Genomic DNA, 21,469 nt, shown 5'->3' with positions numbered 1-21,469 from the left:
GAGAAGCCAACATAATAGGTGCATGTGGGACTACTACAGGCCTTTCTTCTGGTCCCTTTTGTTTGATTCATGAAAGCAAACACCTTATAAGATCTAGGAAGAGGCCTCGGGACCCCATGCCTTCCCTGCCTCGATTCACATCTGTGTTACTAAGAGTAGATCAGATGCCACTTCAGGTACAGAATTCCTGGGGTGGAAGAAGAGATGGTGGGCTTCCTGGCACAAAGAATGGAGGTGCCAGACATTGCATTGTTAGCAGACAGGGTGACCCCCATGGAATGTAGGATTATGACCTTGGCTTAGGTCCAAGATGGAATTTCCTATAGGAGAAAGCAAAGAAGAACTAAAAAAGAAGAGGAGGACAAAATAAGGAACACTTTTAAATAAACTAAAGAAGCACATCCTAAATAAAAGGCAAAGAGTGGCTGGTTTCAAATTCATACTAATGTTGGTAAAAAACAAAACTGATATTGGGGAAAATAGAATCAGTGAAGTACAGTACATTCTTGGAGAGTCTTGGCAGATAAAAACATGGAACATAATTACAAAGAGAAGATGAGAGATGAGAAAGTCCAAGAATGGAATCAAGTCTACAAAGAGTTTGTTTCTGATGGTGGAAGTGAGTCTCAGATCAGAAATGTAAAGGGAGGATCCTTTCTGGAGAAGAAAAAAGAACGCAAAGCAAGACAGTGCAGCCTCATAAAGACTTGGCCAGGAAGAAAGGGCTTTTGGTTTAATGCTTTCTTCAAGTGATATAGAAAAGTACCCTGTAAGAGTTTAGGGAAGAAGAAAAAGCAGAGGTTATTGTTATTATTATTATTGCTACGATGATTCCTTTGAATAGGAGAAAGAGTAGAAGGTTAATTGTTGGCTGTGGTCTGTTAGTGTTTTTCCATTTTTGTACAAGGATACTTCAAAAAGTTCATGAAGTGTAATGATGACTATTTTAGATTAAAAAATGGAAAAGTGTGCAGTAAGGGGTCTTCAGAAATTCACTCTGAGGTGGGAGTTCAGCCTGGTGATTAAGATACCAGTTAAGAGACCCATTTCCCACTTTGGAATACGTGAGTCCACCACCAAGCTCCAGCTCCTGACTTTAGTTTCTCATGATTGCAATCCCATGGGGGCAAATGTGATGGCCCAGTAGTTGGGTTCCTGCCATCCAGGTGTGAGACCTGGATTGAGTTTCCAGCTACTGGCTTAACCCTGGTCAAGTCTCTGATGTTGCGGGTATTTGAAAAATAAACTGGCATTTGGGAGCGTTCCCTGTCCCTCAAATTTTTTTTTCAATTCATAAAAATAATGCATTACAAAACTGCAAAAATTTTCTAATTTTCTAAAATAAATATAATTTTACGATTTTATTAAAAGTGAACACAATGTTAATAACACCTTGTCCTTCCTTCAAAGACCAAATAAAATTTCACTGACTCCAAAGAGTTTTATTGAAAATTATCTCTTCCTTCTCTATACTTGGTTCTGTTTTTCAGAAATTTACAAATCTGCTATCAGTTTATCATTTTCATGTCTGTATCATCCTACTTCTTGTGGGCAAGTCCCATTCAATTTTGTGTTCTTCATATGACTTATGTACTAAATAGATATTCAGATATTTTTTAAGATGAATGGAAGGCATAATTGGACATCTGAATTAACTAGTCAAAGACTAGCTTTTAAATATCTGTATTAAATACTTCTTCAAGTACAGATTAGCTTGTCACTATGGGTCTGCTCTCTCTTTTAAATTTGCATGAAGCAAGTTGCCATGATGGGCCATCTAATCTTAATTGTCCTTGGCATTTTTAGCTGCAAATGACTTCCTGGCATTATATCTTATTCCCTTTAGGCTTCAAAGTAGCATGAACATTTGCCTTCCGGTTCTTACTGGTTTAAGGAAAGAAAGGTGAAATCTAAGATGCTGAAAGCCTTATATTACATTTTATTAATTTAGCTTGACATTTGCAAATGAGAAAGAAGATTACCTTTTGTGCCAGAATTAAATGGTTCAGAATCCCAAATCTTTTATTACATGTTTGTGCCATAATAATAAATAATAAGCAATCAAAAAATCTCAGTGGCATACAAAAATAAGCCCACTGTGCTCACATACCTGCAGTTTGCCAAGGTTCACAGGATACAGGCCAGACTTGCTCTGGACATAGCATTTAAAAAATTTTTTTCAGATTATATTTTTGGCAATCTTTACATAGTTAATTAGGGTAAAAAGGTTAAAGGGCTACAAGGGGTAAAAAGGGTTCAAGGATAAGACTATTATTTCCATATTGTTTCCTTCATGTTTAAAGGGGGGTATTAAGGGAGAAGGCCCACCCAATTTCCCATCTTCCCCAGGTCCCAGATGTAGGGTATGCTCCAAAGTTCTTGCTCAAGTGGTTTGGATAGTTCAACAGTTATGAATCGCTGCCAATCTTGCCAATCCAAGCACTATGAGGTCGTTGAAGAATCCACTGATTGACATAGTCCATCATAGAGCCTCTGTTTTCCCCGTATTTCGCTGCCCACATATAGCTGAGTTGGTTGGTTGACCTGTTCTGTCTTCTCTCTTTTCTTGGTTAGGGTTCTGGGTCCAGCATTTCAACTGGGGAGATCTCCAAAGAAACTTTGCCTGAGGTGTTCTCAGACCAGATTCTTGAATGTACTAGCAAGTACAGGGCCCGGCACAGTCCATCGCCCTGATCAGCTGGTGGTTGCGATCGCTGGGTTGGTTCTGTTTTCACTCCCGAATTCCACTGGAACCAATGGGTGTTGCAGTCCAACCTGGTTCTGCCCAGCACATACTCGGCCCTCGCATAAACCAGTGGGAGCTGCAACCTAGTTGGAGCGATCCACAATAACCCCCACCAGGCCCACCTGCTACCCTGGTTTGCCAGTATGTGTAGCAGTAGTCCAGTCTGTCCCACTCCCCATTCCACCCCAGCCCCTGTCCTGGTTTTCGTGCCCTCCCGTGGAAGTGGTAACCCAAGAGGGAGGAGCCCACTATTTCCCTCCCAGGCCTCTCCCACTCCAGGATTGTGCTCTCTCCAGGTAGTTCTGTGGTTTGACTTGACAGAATTGGGCCCCAGTGCCAGCTTCTTCCAGCTGATGCTGTGGCTAAGCTGGGCATAGCATTTAAAAAAATTTCTTTTAATAAATGCTATTTATTTTTGTTCAAAGGGCAAAGAGGAGAGATCTTCCATCTCCTGGTTCACTCCCCAAATGGCCACAGAAACCAGAAGCCCAGAGCTTCCTCTGCGTGTCCCCTGTGGGTGAAAAGGCCCAGGACTTGGGCACAGCTTTGGGCTGTAGGTTGGAGCCAGTTTTCAACCACATATTTCTCATTCCCCAGGATTCCTGTTCTTTTCATGCAGAAAGGGAGGTGTGTGAAAGACACACCCACAAGTCCAAGTCCATTTTGTATCTCTACCTTCAACCCAGTGTTCCGACATCCTATTTTTTTTTTTTTAAAGCCAGTTGCCACGCCACGTCCAGCATCACAGGCATGCAGAAATACAGTCCTCCCAAGAGATTGTGGAATGAATATTTGTGAACGATAAGATGATCTGTTCCCAGGTTTCAGCACTTTCTTCATCATGATTCTTCCTTTGCCATATTCTAAATTTCACTGATCAGATAAATGGAAGGAACAAGGACTGGCATTGTAAGTTGCCATATACCGTATTTACTTCTTTCTGAACTTTTACAAGTTCTTGCTAAAACTGTTCCTGGTTCATTATTAAACTGGCTGCAGATTTTACACATGGTGTGCTTGCCTCCTTTTAGGATCACTCCTTTTTCATTCAAAATAAAAAACTTTTGGCCATCATCCCAGGCGTTTTATATGCCCCAAATAATTCTTTTGCAATGAATTTATACCTGTATTTTTTTGTTTATTTATTTTGTTTTATCTCTGCTCATTTGCTTAAATTAGTGTCAGGCAAATCTCTTCCAGGCAGAGATTCCAGGAAGTGAATAAGAACATGCTTTTCAGCGCATGGAAAAAATCATGGAAAGACAAGTTGATTAAAAAAAATTATTGCCCACTAGATAGAGGTCCCCCTAATGAAATAAAGCTCCTATTTCTCTGATATTGGAGTAGATTTCCCAGAAAGAGACATCAAAGGGACACGCACAAATTATAAGCTTTTTGTGTCATTTTAAGGAAGTTATTGTATTTCCTTATTTTTCCTCAGGACAAGATTTGATTCCTAGAAAAATCAACTTGATTTGTTCAGTATTAGTATTCTGTAATATGACATCATGCAACCTATCATAATAACCTGCTAATATTTATTAAGTGATTAAATTGCTATATACTAGATACTTTCACAGTGGCATGAATGTATATTTTCTCTCTTAAATCCTCAGAATAGCCCTCTTAGGTAGGTGTTGTTATATCCTCTGGTTTTATAATATCACATAATGTGTTATAAGACAAGGTAGAAACATAGAGATACCGCTCTAAATATAAGGAAGAAGATAAAATAAAGAAGAAAAATAGAGAAGGCTGAAGATTTCACATGCCAGGGTACCCAGGTGCTGCGTATTTTCGGAGTTTTTTGCGGTTCCATTAGGGAGGTGAAGGCATTGTCAGCGCTTAGACCGGGTGACACGAAGTCAGAGGAACTTCCCGGGGAAGTTTGTTGTACTGATGTTTCATCAAATGTAAGTTAAAGGCTTCCAGATTCAGTGACCTACTCCCCTGTCCTGCCTCCGGTCTCTATGGCATTTTTGGCCATGCTGCAGTTTTCCAGCACGCGGTATTGATTTTTTATCTCACTTTATTTCTATTGGCAGGTTGTTTTAACACAGAAAGAAAAGGTAGGAGGAGGGTATAAACTGGTGCTGTGTTTCCATTCTGCACTGTAAGCATTTTCTGGGCTTCTCTGATGAAGCAGACCGACAAATGCGAGGTGCTCCAATTCGCTGGCTGTAATAAAACTTTCTATACTTGGATGCGATTTATCTCATGAGTCGGTTTGAGGCACCTGAGAGTGTAATCAATCAATTAGGCTGCAGCCCCATGGGTAGCGTTCTGAGTTCTGTGATGTACCCCTCGTTGAACAGGGGAGCTCGCTCTTGTGACGTTCGGCTGCTGCTTCAACGGACCCTCCCCTCTACATTTTGTGAATTTTTGGAATTTGAGCTTTTCCGGGACATTGGTTTTGAATGATTCCTATCAAAATAAAAACGGAATCCCAATCCTTGGAAATAAATTGTGTTGTAAATTACTGCCCCTAACAGGTCTTCAGGACTTGTTCTTTTCTCATTGCCATTTGACTTAAACTCCTTTGGTCTTCGCGGTGTCCTGATGGGATCCCGAAGCAGGCTTGTGCTTTTGTGCATTGCTGTGTGCAGAAAGATAGTCCATGCCCATTGGATGCCCAGAGCAGAAAAGTCCCTGGCCACATCCTTTCTCCAGAGCATTATTCTGTCTGTGCACAGGATTATTCTGATTATAGCATCTCTCAAAGTGATTGAGCAAGCCATTTTTTCCCTTTCTCTGATGTGCTACTTGATATTCTGAATGCCGGTGATGCAGTTCAAAGTAGTTGCAGTCTGTTCCTTTCATTGACCCCAAAGAGGGTGATGATTTGACTGTAGAAAGGGACTGCATTTAGGTTTTATATTCATTCTAATTTGCACATGTTAATTACCACTGTAAATATTCCTAAAAAGCCACTTGCTACTGATTTTTCAGAATTCTAAGGCTCTGGATCCAAAAAATGATGGAAGAAAGATGGGGATTTCTTTTCATTTTAGATTCATCTTTGTGCCTCTTCCCTCAACTTTCTTGTCTTTAATATTGTCTAATTTTGTTTTTTTCCCAGACTCCAACCAGTCATCCAGGGCATTTATCACTGAATCTGTGTATCTTCTCACTTTGGCTCATTTTTGCTTCCGCATCAAATAGATGACAGAAATGACTAATAATAGCAAAGCAACAGTAAAACCCCATAAATACACTATATGTTTCTAATTTTATAAATTAAAAAAGTAGAAGTAGATATTTCTTTTGGAAATACATGCATCAATATTTGACTCAAGGTGGAAGCCGTTGGAAAAGTTGGAAGACATTGACTGACGGCTTAATGACTTTAGAATTGAGATCCTTCAAACTCTGAAGAATCAGATAATTTTGATGTTATATAAGCATGTTTGTGACAGAGAGCGAAAGAGAGCGAGAAAGAGAGAGGTAGGCAGGTAAGAGAAAGAGAGAACAAGTATTATTTGTGCAGTTTGTAGTATTGAGAGAAATAATTGGCTTGACTCATGCTTTCCATAGGGATAATGTGTAGTGATGTCAGGCCCAGGAGAGATCCTGGGTCCCGGGTAAGTCCTTGGTTGGGATGCTGAAGAGTAAGTAGGAAGATGCAAAATGATTTACATCTCTTATGAGCAGGTTCATCCTCAGAAACTGTTCATTATCCTGCCCCTCTTTGATTCTCCTTTAACACCCAGTTCATGTCCCAGTTACTGGTGTTGTCTACCATTCCACATTAGAGTCACTTACCAGGACAAGCCTGAGTGTGGGGGATGTCTTATTGATATCACATGTGCTTGTACAGTGCCTGCCACATGTTCATTGAGGAGATGGATGGATAAGTGGGCTAGTGAATGAAAGTGTAATCAGAAGGGCACTGATGAAACTCCATCTTATGAAACTGGCAGAAATCTTGATATTAACATGAAATTAAAAAGATAGCTGTCGGCCTACATCACTTAGCAATAGTTATGCGGAATTCTAAATGAAATTCTAACAGAACACATTCAACAGTTCATTAAAAGAGTCATCCAGTATGACCAAGGAGGGTTTGTTCTGAAGCTGTAAGGATTTCTATTAAGAAAACTATTGCTCATGGTGTGGAAATATAAAGTGTTACAGCCATTTTGGGAAGCAGTCTAGCAGAATCTATTAAAGTGAGCAGTAGATATATCTTTTGAGCCAGCGATTCCACTCCTGGGAATTTGTCCCACAGAAGTAGAAACACACATGCAAGTATAAGCACACAAGAACTCATGCACAGAAAAGTTCACTGCATCCAGGTTCAGAGTGGCAAAAACGTGGAAACCAAATTAATGCCCAGCATAGGGGAAGAGTTGAGTAGATGAGGGTGCACCCACTGTTCAGTGTTACACAGCTCTTAAAGGGGATGAATTACAGCTATTTCAGCTTATTTCCATAAGGTGTTATTGCGTGATAAAAAGCCAAGTGTATAAAAGTATACATAATAAGATACCATTTTACTAAAAAGAAAACTGAAAAAGCAAAATGAAAAAAATCATAAACAAAGGAAAATATATCCTTGTACTGTATATTTACTTCTTGGGTAATTTAAATCCCTGTATCTGTTTATTTACTTGTTGAGTAATTTTGTGGCTCTTCTTTTGAATTCAGTTTCCTACTTGATAAGATTGGTATAGTAACAATACATTTCTTGCAAGTTTCTTGTGAATGTTAAGGGAACTAATGCATATAGAATTCCAGTACATTGAAAGCAGCTGATGAATATGAGCTATGTTTGTGGACCCCGATAGAGTATACAGAATTCAAAGAAAGATTTGGCAAGTCATATGCTGGTTGTATTAGGTATAGATGTAGGATGAAGGGAAAAAGAAGATGCATGCAGCTCAAGAAGTACATATTTCACATTTATAATTGAGGCTATGTGTAAAGACATGACAACACTTTTAGAAGAAAAAATATATTCTACATCTATTACATCAGTTGAGCCAATAAAAAGTAGTACAAAATAATGTATGTTGAAAGGCACCCAACATTTAATACCGTCTCTCCTGAAATATCTGTAAGAAAACTTTGAGAAACATTTGGTTTTAGTGATTTGGAAGACAAACACGTGCACAACAGCCATCACTAAAGCTGATGGGGAAGCACTGGCATGGGGCTTTGTGTACTCGTGCAATATTGGTTCCACAAGTAGGAGCCAGGGATTCTTGTTGTACTGTAACTTGAGAATACATTGCTCACAAGGACGCCCCACACAAAGGGAATAGCATCAGCTTGACAAATATCTAAGAAGTCCTTGGCACCATTAGGTGCGAGATGCAATACCCCTTGTAAGAGGGGTGTCGCCCTCTGGGTTCCTTCAGGGTTATTCCTTAGCTTCAGTTCTTTGTTGCTTGCTCTGTGTCATTCCTTTGATCTCCCCCTCTCCCCAACTGAGAGGACCACTAAGGAGTTTTAGACCTTAGTTTTTCATACTGGCAAAAAGGAAGCAGTCATCCTGGCATCCTATCTTTCCTGGCTGTGTTTTGTGCACAGTGGAATGCATTTTTTATGAGGCCCGTGGTGTTCCCCTGATGGAATGAAGCTGACATTGGCAAGACAGTGTTGTGATCATTATCAATGCTCAAAGGCCACTCTTTTTGAGGGCTAACTTTGTAATTCAACCACTGTGGCTACACAGCTGAGTTATCTTTTGCCTTTCTCTGTGCTCTGTGTTAAGATCTGCTTAAGACTGTGGCTTTTTTTTTTTCTTCATTTTTTTTGGTGGCTGGGGTGGTCACGAGAGGTTTTCACGATTGAAAGAATTTCTTCTCTCCCTTATGGCTGCCTTTTGTGATCACAAAATAAGCAAAATAAGTGTGCTAAGTCTAAATACTTGAGCAGAACTCTGTGTAGATAAAGTGTGTGTTTGGTCCTAATCAACTGCACTGAATTTCTGCGTTGCACTGCAGTGATTACAGCCACAGGCAGGTTTTCTGATTGCTAGCATCTCTACTGTCTCTTTTTAATAAAAGACTTTGTTGGTCCCAAACCCATAAACACAGATGGACTATTTAACCATAATAAAATCCTTTTTTTTTTCCTCCTGCAGGTCCTCATGAACATGGAAGACATCAAAATCCGTGAAATGCAGATCTTTGACTATCGGAAAAAAATAGCTGAATCGGAGACCAAATTAAAACAGCAACAGAACCTGTATGAAGCTGTGAGGTCAGACAGGAATCTGTATAGCAAAAATCTGGTTGAAGCCCAGGTAAAAACTACATTTGTGCCTTTGTATTTTGATGCCTCTCTGCCCTGGGTTTCAAACCATTTCACTTCTCTTCGTGGGAGAATTTAGACTAGACCAAAAAGAAATGTTCTGAAATTTACCTGGGAAGAGAAGAATTTTGACAGAACTATTAGGTCGTTTGCAATGGAAATGTGGAGATTCTGTTCCTGCGTTTAATTGTTACTTGGCACTGCTATTCTGCCCAGTCTGATTTTTAAAGCTGCTAATAGCTACCATGACTCAGAGGGCAGCAGCACAGGCTCATTTAAAGCTTTGCTGTGTCATCTTCTAGTTACACCATTTGCTGCGTTTCTTCCTTTCCTAAGACGTGGAACATAAAGTATGTGCATGTGTGTGATATTTGCCAGGTATGCTTTGTATCTACTTCATGAAAACATGTCTGTTGAGAGTTGATGCTAGGAAGTATTTTGAGTTGGATAAGCATCCGTACTAAGGAACAGCCCAGTCATAATGCTCAAGAGTTTATTGTTCCGAGGGAGCTTCCTTCAACAACTTTCACCCAGGTGCTGCACTTCCAAAGGGGTGTTGATACCTGTTGAAAGCCCCTCTCTGGGCCTGCAGAGTGATGCTTTGTCCCTCTGCTCCTGATTGTTGTTTGCTTGTTGTTCCATTAGACTGTTCTGCCTTTAATATCATTAACTCTTCAGTGTCAGAGTTTTGTCCTCCCTTGGTTCACCCCCATCAGGTTCCTATTCCACTAGACCTTGGTGGGCCCAAGAACTTACGCTTCTTCCTCTTTTTACCTTATTAGGATGAAATCACAGAAATGAAGAGGAAGTTAAAGATTATGACCCATCAGGTAGATCAGCTGAAGGAAGAAATCTCTGCCAAAGACTCAGCACTTGCAAAATTGAATCTGGAGCAGCAGCGGATAGAGAAAGAGAAGGAAACCTTGAAGGTACATACTTTACTGCGAAGTAGCGGGCCAGTGGTCCATTGATCTTTTCCCAAAGGTAGCAAGGGCCAGGGAGAACAGTCAAGGCTGCCTATCTTCAACTGCTGGTTAACTCAAATCCCCCATACAAGATGCAGAGGTGGTGAGCTCTATCATCTCCATGTCAGGGTTCCTTTTAGGTAAAACAGGGAGGCAGGTGGTAGAGATGCATAAACATTTAGTGCCTATCAGTATAAGATTGCCTAGGACATCTCCCATGCCCAAAACGTCCTTGAATATTCAGACTCACTACCATCCCTTTGCCTTTTTTTCTTCTTAATTTTTCTATCTCTATTGGAAAGTCAAATATACAGAGAGAAGGAGAGACAAAGAGAAAGATCTTCCATCCACTGGTCCACCACATAAGCGGCTGCAATAGCCGGAGCTGAGCTGATCTGAAGCCAGGATCTAGGAGCTTCCCCTAGGTCTCCCATGTGGGTGCAGGGTTCCAAAGCTCTGGGCTGTCCTCTTCTGCCTTTACAGGCAACAAGTAGGGAGCTGGATGGAAAGTGGTGCATCTGGGACACAAATCTGAGCCCATATGGGATCCTGATACAGGAAAGGTGAGGACTTTAGCCAGTAGTCTGTTGTGCCTGGACCCATCCCTTTGCCTTACAGCCCAAATTCAGTCCTTGTGCATGCATCCAACCTTACCAGGCTCCACTCTAGGCCTAATAAAGGGGATGCTTTGTTCATCTGCCCCTAATCATTGTTTGTTGGTTGATATGTCTTACCAATGTATATCTTTTTAAATTTGCTCATTTTTTCTGTGTCTACTAACATGCCAAAAAAACTATTAAAACATTCCAAGTAAATAATAACATTTTGGGCCCGGCGCGGTGGCACAAGTGATTAAGGTCCTCGCCTAGCACGCCCGGGATCCCATATGGGCGCCGGTTCTAATCCTGGCAGCCCCGCTTCCCTTCCAGCTCCCTGCCTGTGGCCCGGGAGAGCAGTCGAGGATGGCCCAAAGCTTTGGGACCCTGCACCCGCGTGGGAGACCCGGAAGAGTCTCCTGGCTTCGGATCGGCATAGCATTGGCCATTGCGGTTACTTGGGGAGTGAATCATCGGACGGAAGATCTTCCTCTCTGTCTCTCCTCTCTGTATATCTGCCTTTCCAATAAATAATAATAATAATAATAATAATAACATTTCAAACATCCTAACCAAATATGTTTTACTATATGCTTCTTTAAGTCTATTGTGTTTCCTTCCCTGTCCAATCCAGTTGGTCGCTCAATCCAATAGGTTGTTTTTCCAATCCATTTGACCGAAAAATTTGAAAAGAGACTCTTAAGAGAATGATTCTACTTTTTTTAAAAAAGATTTATTTACTTTTATTGGAAAGGCAGATTACAGAGACACGAAGAGACAGAGAGGTATAGATTTGTCTGCTTTCCAAGTGGGCTGCAATGGCCAGTGGTGAGCCGATCCAAGCCTAGGAGCTTCCTCCAGGTCTCCCACACAGGTGTAGAATCCCAAAGCTTTGGACCATCCTTTACTGTTTTCCCAGGCTGCAAACAGGGAGCTGTGTCATAAGTAAAGCAGCCATGACATGAACCAGCATCCATGTGGGATGCTGTGCTTGGAGGTGAAAGATTTAGCTAATTAAGCCACTGCACTGGCACCCTGATTCTGCTTTTATTTTGAAAAAGATTCTGTAGACTCCTCAGAGATGCCATGGGTTACTTGTAGGGCTGTTAACAACATGTGAGGGACTGGGACATGTGATTTTTGTATATATTGGCTTTCAAAGACAGTTCCTGTCTTGAAAATGTGTGGCAAGCATTGTATGGGTTTAATGCCATGTTTCCTTGATTCTAAGATGGTGTAGATTAAAACATGTACTTTCAATTTAATAATGGGTTTGTCAACTTAAATGAAAGGTTTTCAAGGAAATAGAATTGCTCCATTCAATTAACTTAAGGCACATTTGGCTTGATAAAGATTGCACTATAACAAAAGCATCTTTATACAAGAGATATGGTAATTGATACATTTACCTGTCTGAGATTTTTTTTCACCCCCTCACTCCATTTATGAAGGAAAAAGAGGAAGAGACTCTGCATTGAAATCTACTTTTATAAAAAGAAAACAAATTTTTTTTCTAAAGTTTAAAAATATTCTGGAATTCACCCTTCTTTTCCTTGTTTGAACACAGAGTTTTATAGATAGCAGTTTGTTCCACCCCAGGGCCCATCATGGGATAGAGTTTATCTATCACTGAATGAATCACAAGCATCTTATTATAAACATTGTGGGTCTCATGGGCCATGAAAGCAAGAGTGTGGTGTAATCCATTTGGTGTATCCTCTTTCTCTCTTTAAGGGATGATGTTGGTTCTCATATTACTTGCTCACGTAAGGCTCTGGTCAAAAGGTTATTATTCTATAATGAGGCCCAAGAAGAAACAACTGCCTTACACACAACACTGCCTTAGAATAACCAGTTCCCTATAAAAAAAAAAAACATTTTTTCCTCAATTCCTTAGAGTTTGACTTTAGTTGATATTTGTATCAGTTATGTTTTTCATTATTATGCATCTACATCTATAGCACCAAAGAAGTGTTCTAATGAAATAAAAAATGGTAAGATTTTGTTATTTGCTCCTGGGCTAGCCATGTTTAGTCATGGCGGATAAATAAAAATGCTTTTGCTCTGGAGAGCCTGCTCCAAATGGGGAATCCTAGGACTGGGTGCTTTGGGGTCAGACAGCATAGGAGGATGATTGCTTTAGACTTCCTATAGAACTAAGCTGCTGCTTCTCCCAGAGTCTTCTGTTAAGGCAAGCGTGAGGGAGAGAAAGCATGCCTGGTGGATTCATTGTTTGAGGTTATCCAAGGGTGATTGGCAATGGTGCTCCATCTGGATCATTTTGAACTATCATTAAATATGTTTGACATTCTTTAGCAAAATATGACAGCTCAAATGTTGAGTTTTAGCTGTGACTTTTCAGCCTAGGAATTTGAATCACATTCTACACAGGTCTTCTGTATTTCATGCATCTGAATTTTGCAAGACAAAGTCCTTGAGGAATGGGTGAATTTGCTAGTAATTTTGCTTTAAGAGGCATTTATCGTGTGTGTGTGTGTGTGTGTGTGTGAATTCTACAAAGCTGTAAGGCTACATAATCAGTTCTGGAAAGGCAATTTGTAGGCTACTTGGGAGACCACACATTGCCTTTTGACAGGAAAACCTAACTCACTACTTTTCCAAGCTGGTAGACAAACTGTTGTCCTAGTAGGTCACCGCCATTCTAACTCAGTCTCCTCAGCATGATTATCTTGCTCTTTTCTTGTTTTCCTTTCTGTTTTCAGCCTCTGCTGACTCCTTGGAAGTCTAGACATTGTCAGTCTATGATGCTTATGATGGAATATCAATAATTCTCTGTAGACATTGCTGCCTTTGCCCATTCTGTCCCAGTCTTGTTTCATCAGCATAAGAGGGCCCAGTTCTTTTGGAGTGTCTGCCTTCCAGTCCTAACAAGCCCTTGATTCTGTCTCGTCACTTCCCAATCATCCCATACCCATCTGACAGCCCTTTGATTCTAGGTAAATAATTCAGCAACAAATCCTTTATGTCCAGAAGTCAGCACTACATTAGGGACTGGCTTCAGGGCATCACATCATTTTACTTAGCAGATTCTGTAGTTTGACATGTTTGGGAGCTGTCATTCATGAGACACACACAAAACATACACACACACACACATACACAGAGCCTATTTTTTCTCATGGTTAGAGGACTATTTGTTTTGCTAGATATAAACAGATGGTTTTATGAAACTTGTTGAATCAGGTATGAATGGTTGAGACTCCCACAAATATGACTCTTGACGCATGATTTATACCCATAGCCAAATTAGATGATCTATAGTGCATAAACACTTAGTGAAGATTGTGAGATTCTGGGGGCAAGGACTGAGAGGTAAGTTCTGCCACTTCATTACAGTTTCATTGCACTAGTAACACTTCAATGAGTGCAGAAACCTCAGGCCCCACCCAGGACATTGTTTAATGGGCCTTTGGGTGCACAGCAATTGTTGCCATCCTTCTCAGGGGAGACAGCTCAGATTTACAACTGCAAAACACATTAGATTCAAGGTATTTCATAGTTGTTAACATTTGCTGCCAATGTCTAATGCCACATCTTGTTTACAGCCCATAAATTTATGACATAAGGAGACCACTCAGAATTCTGATATATTTTGAAAAAAGTACCCAGCAATGCCAAACGCACGAATGGTTTCACATTTCAGACAGATACTTTTACACACCACTGATTGCATTTTAATATAACAGGGGTTTCATTTTGTTCTGCTGATGGATTCTGATCAGCTCTTGGCGCTGAGGAACAGGGAAGTGAATGTTGCAAAGCTGGGAAAATAAAAGTTTTATTAAGGAAAGTGGGAGCCAAACAGATATTTATTATTGTTGTTACTGTCATCTTGCATGATTATAGGAACAAAAAGGCTAGTTCTTTGCTCTTTCCTAACAAACCCCCAAATGGTGAATATTAGGCCAGATCTTTTCTTCTTTTTTATTATTTCTTTAAAAAATATTTATTTATTTTACTTGAAAGAGTTAGAGAAAGAGAGGAAGGGAAAGACAGAAAAGAGAAAGAGAGACAGAGAGAGAGAGAGCACTCTTTCATCCACTGGTTAACCCCACAAATGGCCACAATGGCCAATGCTTGGCCAATGCAAAGCCTGGAACCAAGAGCAGGGGCCCAAGAACTTGAGCCATCATATGCTGCTTTCCCAAGCCCTTATCAGGGAACTGGGTTAAAAGTGGAGCAGCAGGATCTTGAACCTGCACCCAAATGGGATGCAGGTGCTGCAAGCAGAGGATTAGTTTGCAAAGTCACTGTGCTGGCCCCACCAGATCTCTTCTACTTACGTATTTCCTTTTCTTTGTCACTTGACCAAAACATATTTCATGAATGAACAAACACATTGTCATCATAGAAGTCTTTGATTTAATAATCACTGGCAGCATTTTATTTGTGACATCACATGTTTATTTCTAGAGGGACAGAATCTTCTGCTGTTTGGATATGTTTGAGGTTGGAATTAATGACTGTTGGTTTTCATGGGTTGAAGGGAAATCTTGATTAGACTTGGGTTGGTACACAGATTCTTGCAAATATGGGATTTTGCAAACAAGGTTTTCTGTCATCTTGGCAATCTTTCTGAGTGGGCAGGATCCTAAAGCAGGAAAAAAAACAGTATTGCTCTCTTGTAAGTTGAGTGGCAAGCCATTGACAAGTTGGAACCTTAATATGGACTTCTCTCCCTTACGATTGCAGACAAGAGTAAAAGCAGAGCCTTTCCTCTTCACTTTTGTCTTGTGTCAGCTTAGGTGATGATACCACTTGTCCCTCTGGGCAGAGTATGAAAACTCTCAAACATAGTCTTAACCTTCCATACAGATGACCTTGTCATTCCTCATGGCTCATTCAGTCTAGCATATGGCACACAAGGTCTTGTCCAGTCGTGTCTGGCTGTTTCTAAACCTGACCTGTTTTGATTTGGCCTACCTCACACTTCCATCCAACTGTACTGGATACTTTACTGTCTAGTGAACACACCAAGTACTTTATCATCTGCATGCCCTTGTTCACACAAGCCCGGTGGCTCTCTGCCCTTCTCCAGCACCTGCTCCTTCTTTTGGCAAGATCTGTCAACTGCCAAAGGTCTATTTGGTTCTTGCCTAGGCAGAAGTAAAAAGGAATTCCTTTTTGTGTATATCTGTGTTCTGTTGCACACAAGTAGACAACAATTGCTCACACTATCATTGGTCATTGTTGTCATCTCCAGCAGATGGTAAGTTCTCACAGTCTTACTTATGGCTTGTACTTCATTTGGGATTATTATGTGGTGACAATAGAGGGTGCACAGCTTTTGCTAGCAAAAGATCTGAATTGGAATCTTACTAATTTTTTAAATTATTTTTTATTGGAAAGATAGATTTATAGAGAGAAGGAGAGACAGAGAAGAAAAGACAGAGGAGAGAGAGACAGAGAAGCAGATCTTCCATCAACTGATTCACTCCCAATTGGCCATAATGATCCTGTATTTTGATAACAGGAATTTTCCTTTTGAAACTGACCAGTGTATACCACCTTTTCCCCTTCCCCTTCCTACAATTTTTTGTGTGACCTCAAGGACAAGACTTGGGTCTGAGCTCTCTGAGACAGCTTTCCTGATACCCCCAGTGCAGTAGTGATTTTTCCCTTGAACTCTTGTGACAACAATTTACAGTCTGTTTGGTAACAAAGATACTGAAGACCTTCTTGCCTGGACTCATTAGTCTTTGCATGTCTTAACTTTTTTTCTGGACTGGAAGTATTTGAAGAGTAGAGTCTATACAGAGATCCTAAACTTACACTGGTTCAATTTAGGATTTTTTATAAAGGGTTATTTATTTTTATTGGAAAATCAAATCGACAGAGAGTAGAGACAGAAAAATCTTCTGTCTGCCAATTCACTCCCCAAGTGGTCACAAAGGCCAGAGCTGAGCTGATTTAAAGCCAGGAGCCAGGAGCTTCTTTCATGTCTCCCACACAGGTACAGGGTCCAAGGCTTTGGGCTGTTTTCAACTGCCTTCCTAAGCCACAAGCAGGGAACTAGATGGGAAGTGGAGCAGCTGGGACATGAGTTGGAACCCATATTGGATCCTGGTGCATGCAAGGTGATTTTTTTTTTTTTTAGCAGAAACTATAATGTTTATTGAATGTACATTAATGGGAAGTACCTACACAACCATTACGTTTTCACTTTCATTGCAGTGTTTAGTAAATTACATGTACTGATCAATGCTGTGTTAGGAAATAGGTATTGTGTTAGGTGGGTTTTTAGTGGTAGGCTAATGTAAATGATCTGAATATGTTTAGGGAAGGCTAGGTTAGGCTTTAGTCTTCAGTAGGTTATGGGTGTTAAATGTAGTTTTGACTTACAACATTTTCAGCTTGGGGTTTGTAAGTTGAAGGTTCATTTGCATGTATTTTTGTACTATGACATCTCTTAGTTGTTATGTTTAACTAATTAAATTTTAAGTCTCTATAGTTAATGCATTAGTAGTAGTGTTGGAACCATTATAGAAGCTGGCTCATACTAAGAATCTCTCTGTCCTGACCCTCACACTCTATGTTCTCCTGGTGTTTAGCTGGGAAGAGAGAAAATGCTGCTGAATACTAATGTAGCTCCTGTTAGACAAACACAGAAAATGATAGAAATCCCTCAAGGGCACAACTCAGAATAAACACGATCATTGTAACGCACATTTCTTCACGGTCTGTGTGTGTGTTTAGCTTGCTTTTCTTGTGAGAGTGAGCAAGCCATGTTAAATGAAACCTCAGTGAAAAATAGAAGAAGCACAAGCGTACATCTAAATCTGGGCCCTGTAGTCCTGGTTTTTGCTGTGATCGAGTGAAATTTGTCTGTATCCTTCACTCTTTGTCAGGCTGAGCTGCAGAAGCTGAGACAACAAGCTCTGGAGACCAAACAATTCATTGAAAAGCAAGAAGGTGAAGAGAGGAAGCTCTTGCGGATCATTGCTGAGGCTGATGGGGAGCGGTTGAGACAGAAGAAGGAATTAGACCAGGTAGATGCTCAGTCCTGCGGACAGAGGCAGACACACACATTTGATTCCATGCTGTGAATCCACAGGCCTCTCTCTAAGCACTGCTGTCGAACCATGATGGAAAACAGTATAGACGGCCATTGTGCATTGATTAGTTATGAAATAACTCACCTGTTCACCTTAGATGTATGAACCCTTCCTTTGTGTCCATCACTTTTATAGGCACTTGGCACATGTTGGACAGCAAAACTCTGAGAGCTCTTGTTTTCAGGCAGCTTGTATTCTGCTATAATGTTGTACATATTGTTGCCTTGAATAATAACCAAATTTGGGAGATGGGAATTCAATTACATGATGTGTGGGTTAGACACTTAAATGCTGCTGAGGACCTTTCAGAGAGAACTTGGCCAGGACCAGAAGTAAGAAGCAGTGGAAACTGGCAGCAGCTAGTCTGCCATGAAATTACTCCAATTTAAAACAAGAAATAATGGGCTAGAAAACAAACAGGCAAGCAAAACAGCACACTCATGGGCCAAGGATTATTACATTCCTGCACTATGATTATTAGCATGGATGTTTGTTGTGTCTAGGTCATCAGTGAGAGAGATATCCTGGGGTCTCAGCTTGTTCGGCGCAATGACGAATTAGCATTGCTCTATGAGAAGATCAAGATCCAGCAGTCTGTCCTGAATAAAGGAGAGAGCCAGTATAGCCAGCGGGTGGAAGACATGAGAATCCTCAAGCTGGAGATCAATAACCTTCGCAGGGAAAAGGGCATTCTTGCTGGCACTGTGGCCAATGTTGACAAGCTCAGGTAAACTAAACAGAAGGCCTGCAAGGCTGATGGGGCAAAGATGTCTGGGACTCTTAAAATTGTCGCAAGAATTGGGAGTTGGTTCTTTAATGAAGAATTACAGTGTGGGCAATGAAAGGACGTTGTGATCAAAGCACGTGAGAGTGGATTTTATTGAGACGCCGACTCCTGCTTTCCAGGAGAGGCCACCAAGGGTCCAGGAGCTTACATAGGGACTGCACATAAATTGATTGATTCTTCTCCATAATTTTGGATTCCATACTTTGGGAGTCTGCTTTAAAAACAATTTTTTTCTAGGTCTCTTGTGTATTTGTCATTGTTCCTGACTAGTTAGCAAATGTTACTATGTGGACCAATTGAGAGATGTGACAGTTGAGAAATACTATTGACCTGACCAACTAAGGCAGGTTAAGCCAAGCCTGATTGGTTGCTAAGCATTGATTGATGCTGCTTTAGGGTGTGTTCTGGTATGATGCCAGAACCTACTTTCTCATATGGTTATCAGTGGGTGGGGGGCCCATTGTGTTGAATAACTATCAGTCTTCTCATTGGGGGGGCAATGTCATTGGTTTAATCAGCTGTTGTTAGATTCAATGCATTTGACTCCTCTTCCCCACAGAGGCCTTTTGTAATCCTGTTAACCCTTCTGACTCCTCACAAAATGACATCATTTCCCATGCCTCCTGGTCAGGGAAAGTCTTTACCCATTTATTCAAAATTATTTTACATAGTAAAATTAGCAAATCATGGGAATAGCAAAATCTATTGTTCTGGGGCCTGGTGTGGTGGCCTAGCGGTTGAAGTCCTCCCCTTGAATGTGCCAGGATCCCATATGGGTGCCTGTACTAATCCCGGCAGCTCCACTTCCCATCCAGCTCCCTGCTTGTAGCCTGAGAAAGCAGTCAAGGTCAGTCCAAGCATTTGAGACCATGCACCGCCTGGGAGACCTGGAGGAGGTTTCTAGCTCCTGGCACAGCACAGGCCATTGCGGTCACTTGGGGAGTGAATCATCAGATGGAAGATCTTCCTTTCTGTCTCTCCTCCTCTGTGTATATCTGACTTTGCAACAAAAAATAAATAAATCTTTCTAAAAAATTCTATTGTTCATAAGTTTGACACAAAAATGAACTAGTATCCTTGCTGGGAACTACAGGCAAATGCAAAAACATTTTAAAAAAAGGATTTATTCTGGATTTTAAAAAAGAAGCTTCAATCACATCACAAACTCATTTTTTTTCCAGAAAACAGTTTCCTCCAATGAGCTCTTTCATTTTTGTTTAATAAGGCAGCATGCAAAAGAGGGAACATCAGTGTTTAAAAATACTGGTAGCATTCACACATCATTATCTTGGAATTATTCACAGGATGAAAAGAGGTGGAAAATTTAATTCCATCACAATTAGAAAATATGTTTCTTTATAAGGTGACCGAATTTTATACTACACTGTTTATTTAACTTCTATAGCTTTCACTTCACCTTAGTATGCCTTCTTTAAATCTTGCATTATCTGAGCTCTACTTCCTCAGTGGTAAAGCATCATGGTATTTTTTTTTAATTTTAAAAATAAATATTTATTTTTATTGCAAAGTCAGATATACACAGAGGAAGAGAGACAGAGAAGATCTGCCATCCGATGATTCACTCCCCAAGTGACCACAACGGCCTGTGCTGCACCAATCCAAAGCCAGGAGCCAGGAGCCAGGAGCTGCTTTCCAGGTCTCCCAGGCGGGTGCATGGTCCCAAGGCTTTGGGCCGTCCTCAACTGCTTTCCCAGGCCACAAGCAGGAAACTGGATGGGAAGTGGATCTGCCAGGATTAGAACTGGTGTTCATATGGAATCCCTGATGCATTCAAGGGGAGGACTTTAACTGCTAGGCCACTGTGCCGGGCCCAGCATCATGGTGGTTTGTATAGGCAATTCCAGGAACCCAATGGGGAGTTCTGGTAGTTTCTAGGCAGTTATATTTGTTCCTGATAGATTTGAAGATGAACAGGAATCTGGACCACCTTGGGCTAAGGGAAGAGTTTGCATCAATTGATGAGATTAGCAGGCAGTTTTGGATGCCTAAATGCAGTGAATATATTCAGGGTTATCAGAATCCAATCAATACTTCTTTTATTTTTTGAATAGTTGTATTTAGTTGTATTGCAGGTGTAATGACACCAATGTATTATATAAAAAAAGTGGGAAATGCAGAAAAGTAGTAAAGAAGGGACTAGAAAGTCACTCAAAACTTTACTAACCAGAGACACCATGACTGACATTTTGAGACAAATGGATTCATTCTAAGGAGCTATTAGTGATATCCAACGCTGTCTCTGAACTTCTCAGCCATGAGTTATTTTTATTTTATCACCAAGGAGTAAATTTTGCCCATTTCTAGTCAGTGTTGCTAGTTTGTTGATAATATGCTTTTGTTTTTCTTCCAATGGGAAGAAAACTTGAGAAGAAATGAGAGGTAAGGCAGCACGAGTTCCATTCTTAGCCTTGCTGATTACCAGCCATGTGACATTGGGCAAATCCCTGAACATCTCTGAGCCTTGGACTTATAGCTACAATTAAGCATGAAAGCTTATTGTGCCTAGTGCAGTGTCTGGTACAAAGTTGTTAAAATACGGCAGCTAACATTTTTGCCCTCCGCTTCTGATGACACTAGAGAATCAGAAGTGCTGAAAATATGCTTTTAATTCTAAGCAGCTTGTTCTGAGCTCCCTGTTGAGTGAACATCATGCGGTTAATTCTAATGGTTTGCCTTACTAATGAGGGGAAGTGGTATTATTGGTTTAAATGAAGCAATTAAGTAAAAGAGATAGCTTAGTCTTGGTAATCTGCACGCCCACAGTAGACAAGAACAGATAATGATATCCTTAATGCCCACGTCAATGCAGTGTTTGTCTCTTTCCCACCTCCCAACAAGGGTTTTCTCTCAGTAGGTTGGCAGCCAACTCATAGATACTGAAAAAGGTTGTAGCACATTAGCCACCAACTAGAGGTTCCTGGAGATTGTAGATGTATTTTCCAGCCAGAGCTGGTTCTTCAGAACTTTCCTGGCCATCTGTGTGGCTATGGCACAGAAGACAAAATAATGCTCACAGGCCC

At 40.7% G+C, this 21,469-nt stretch overlaps 1 protein-coding gene across 1 annotated transcript in view; it reads left to right on the top strand.

Annotated features, from left to right (window-relative positions):
- Window positions 1–21,469, top strand: part of CFAP58 (cilia and flagella associated protein 58) — a 115,129-nt gene that overhangs the window by 25,740 nt on the left and 67,920 nt on the right. Inside the window, exons 10-13 of the mRNA XM_040992500.1 lie at window positions 8,835–8,996; window positions 9,787–9,933; window positions 17,435–17,575; window positions 18,145–18,368. Of these exons, the coding sequence (XP_040848434.1) occupies window positions 8,835–8,996; window positions 9,787–9,933; window positions 17,435–17,575; window positions 18,145–18,368 (674 nt within the window). The remainder of the gene's footprint in view (window positions 1–8,834; window positions 8,997–9,786; window positions 9,934–17,434; window positions 17,576–18,144; window positions 18,369–21,469) is intronic.

Source organism: Ochotona curzoniae, unplaced genomic scaffold, assembly GCF_017591425.1.
Source record: "Ochotona curzoniae isolate NIBS_2020 unplaced genomic scaffold, NIBS_Ocur_1.0 contig_66, whole genome shotgun sequence".
In the NCBI taxonomy this organism is placed as follows: Eukaryota; Metazoa; Chordata; class Mammalia; order Lagomorpha; family Ochotonidae; genus Ochotona; species Ochotona curzoniae.
The sequence above is the reverse complement of the archived record's forward strand: the minus strand, read 5'-3'. Positions and strand labels throughout refer to the sequence as shown.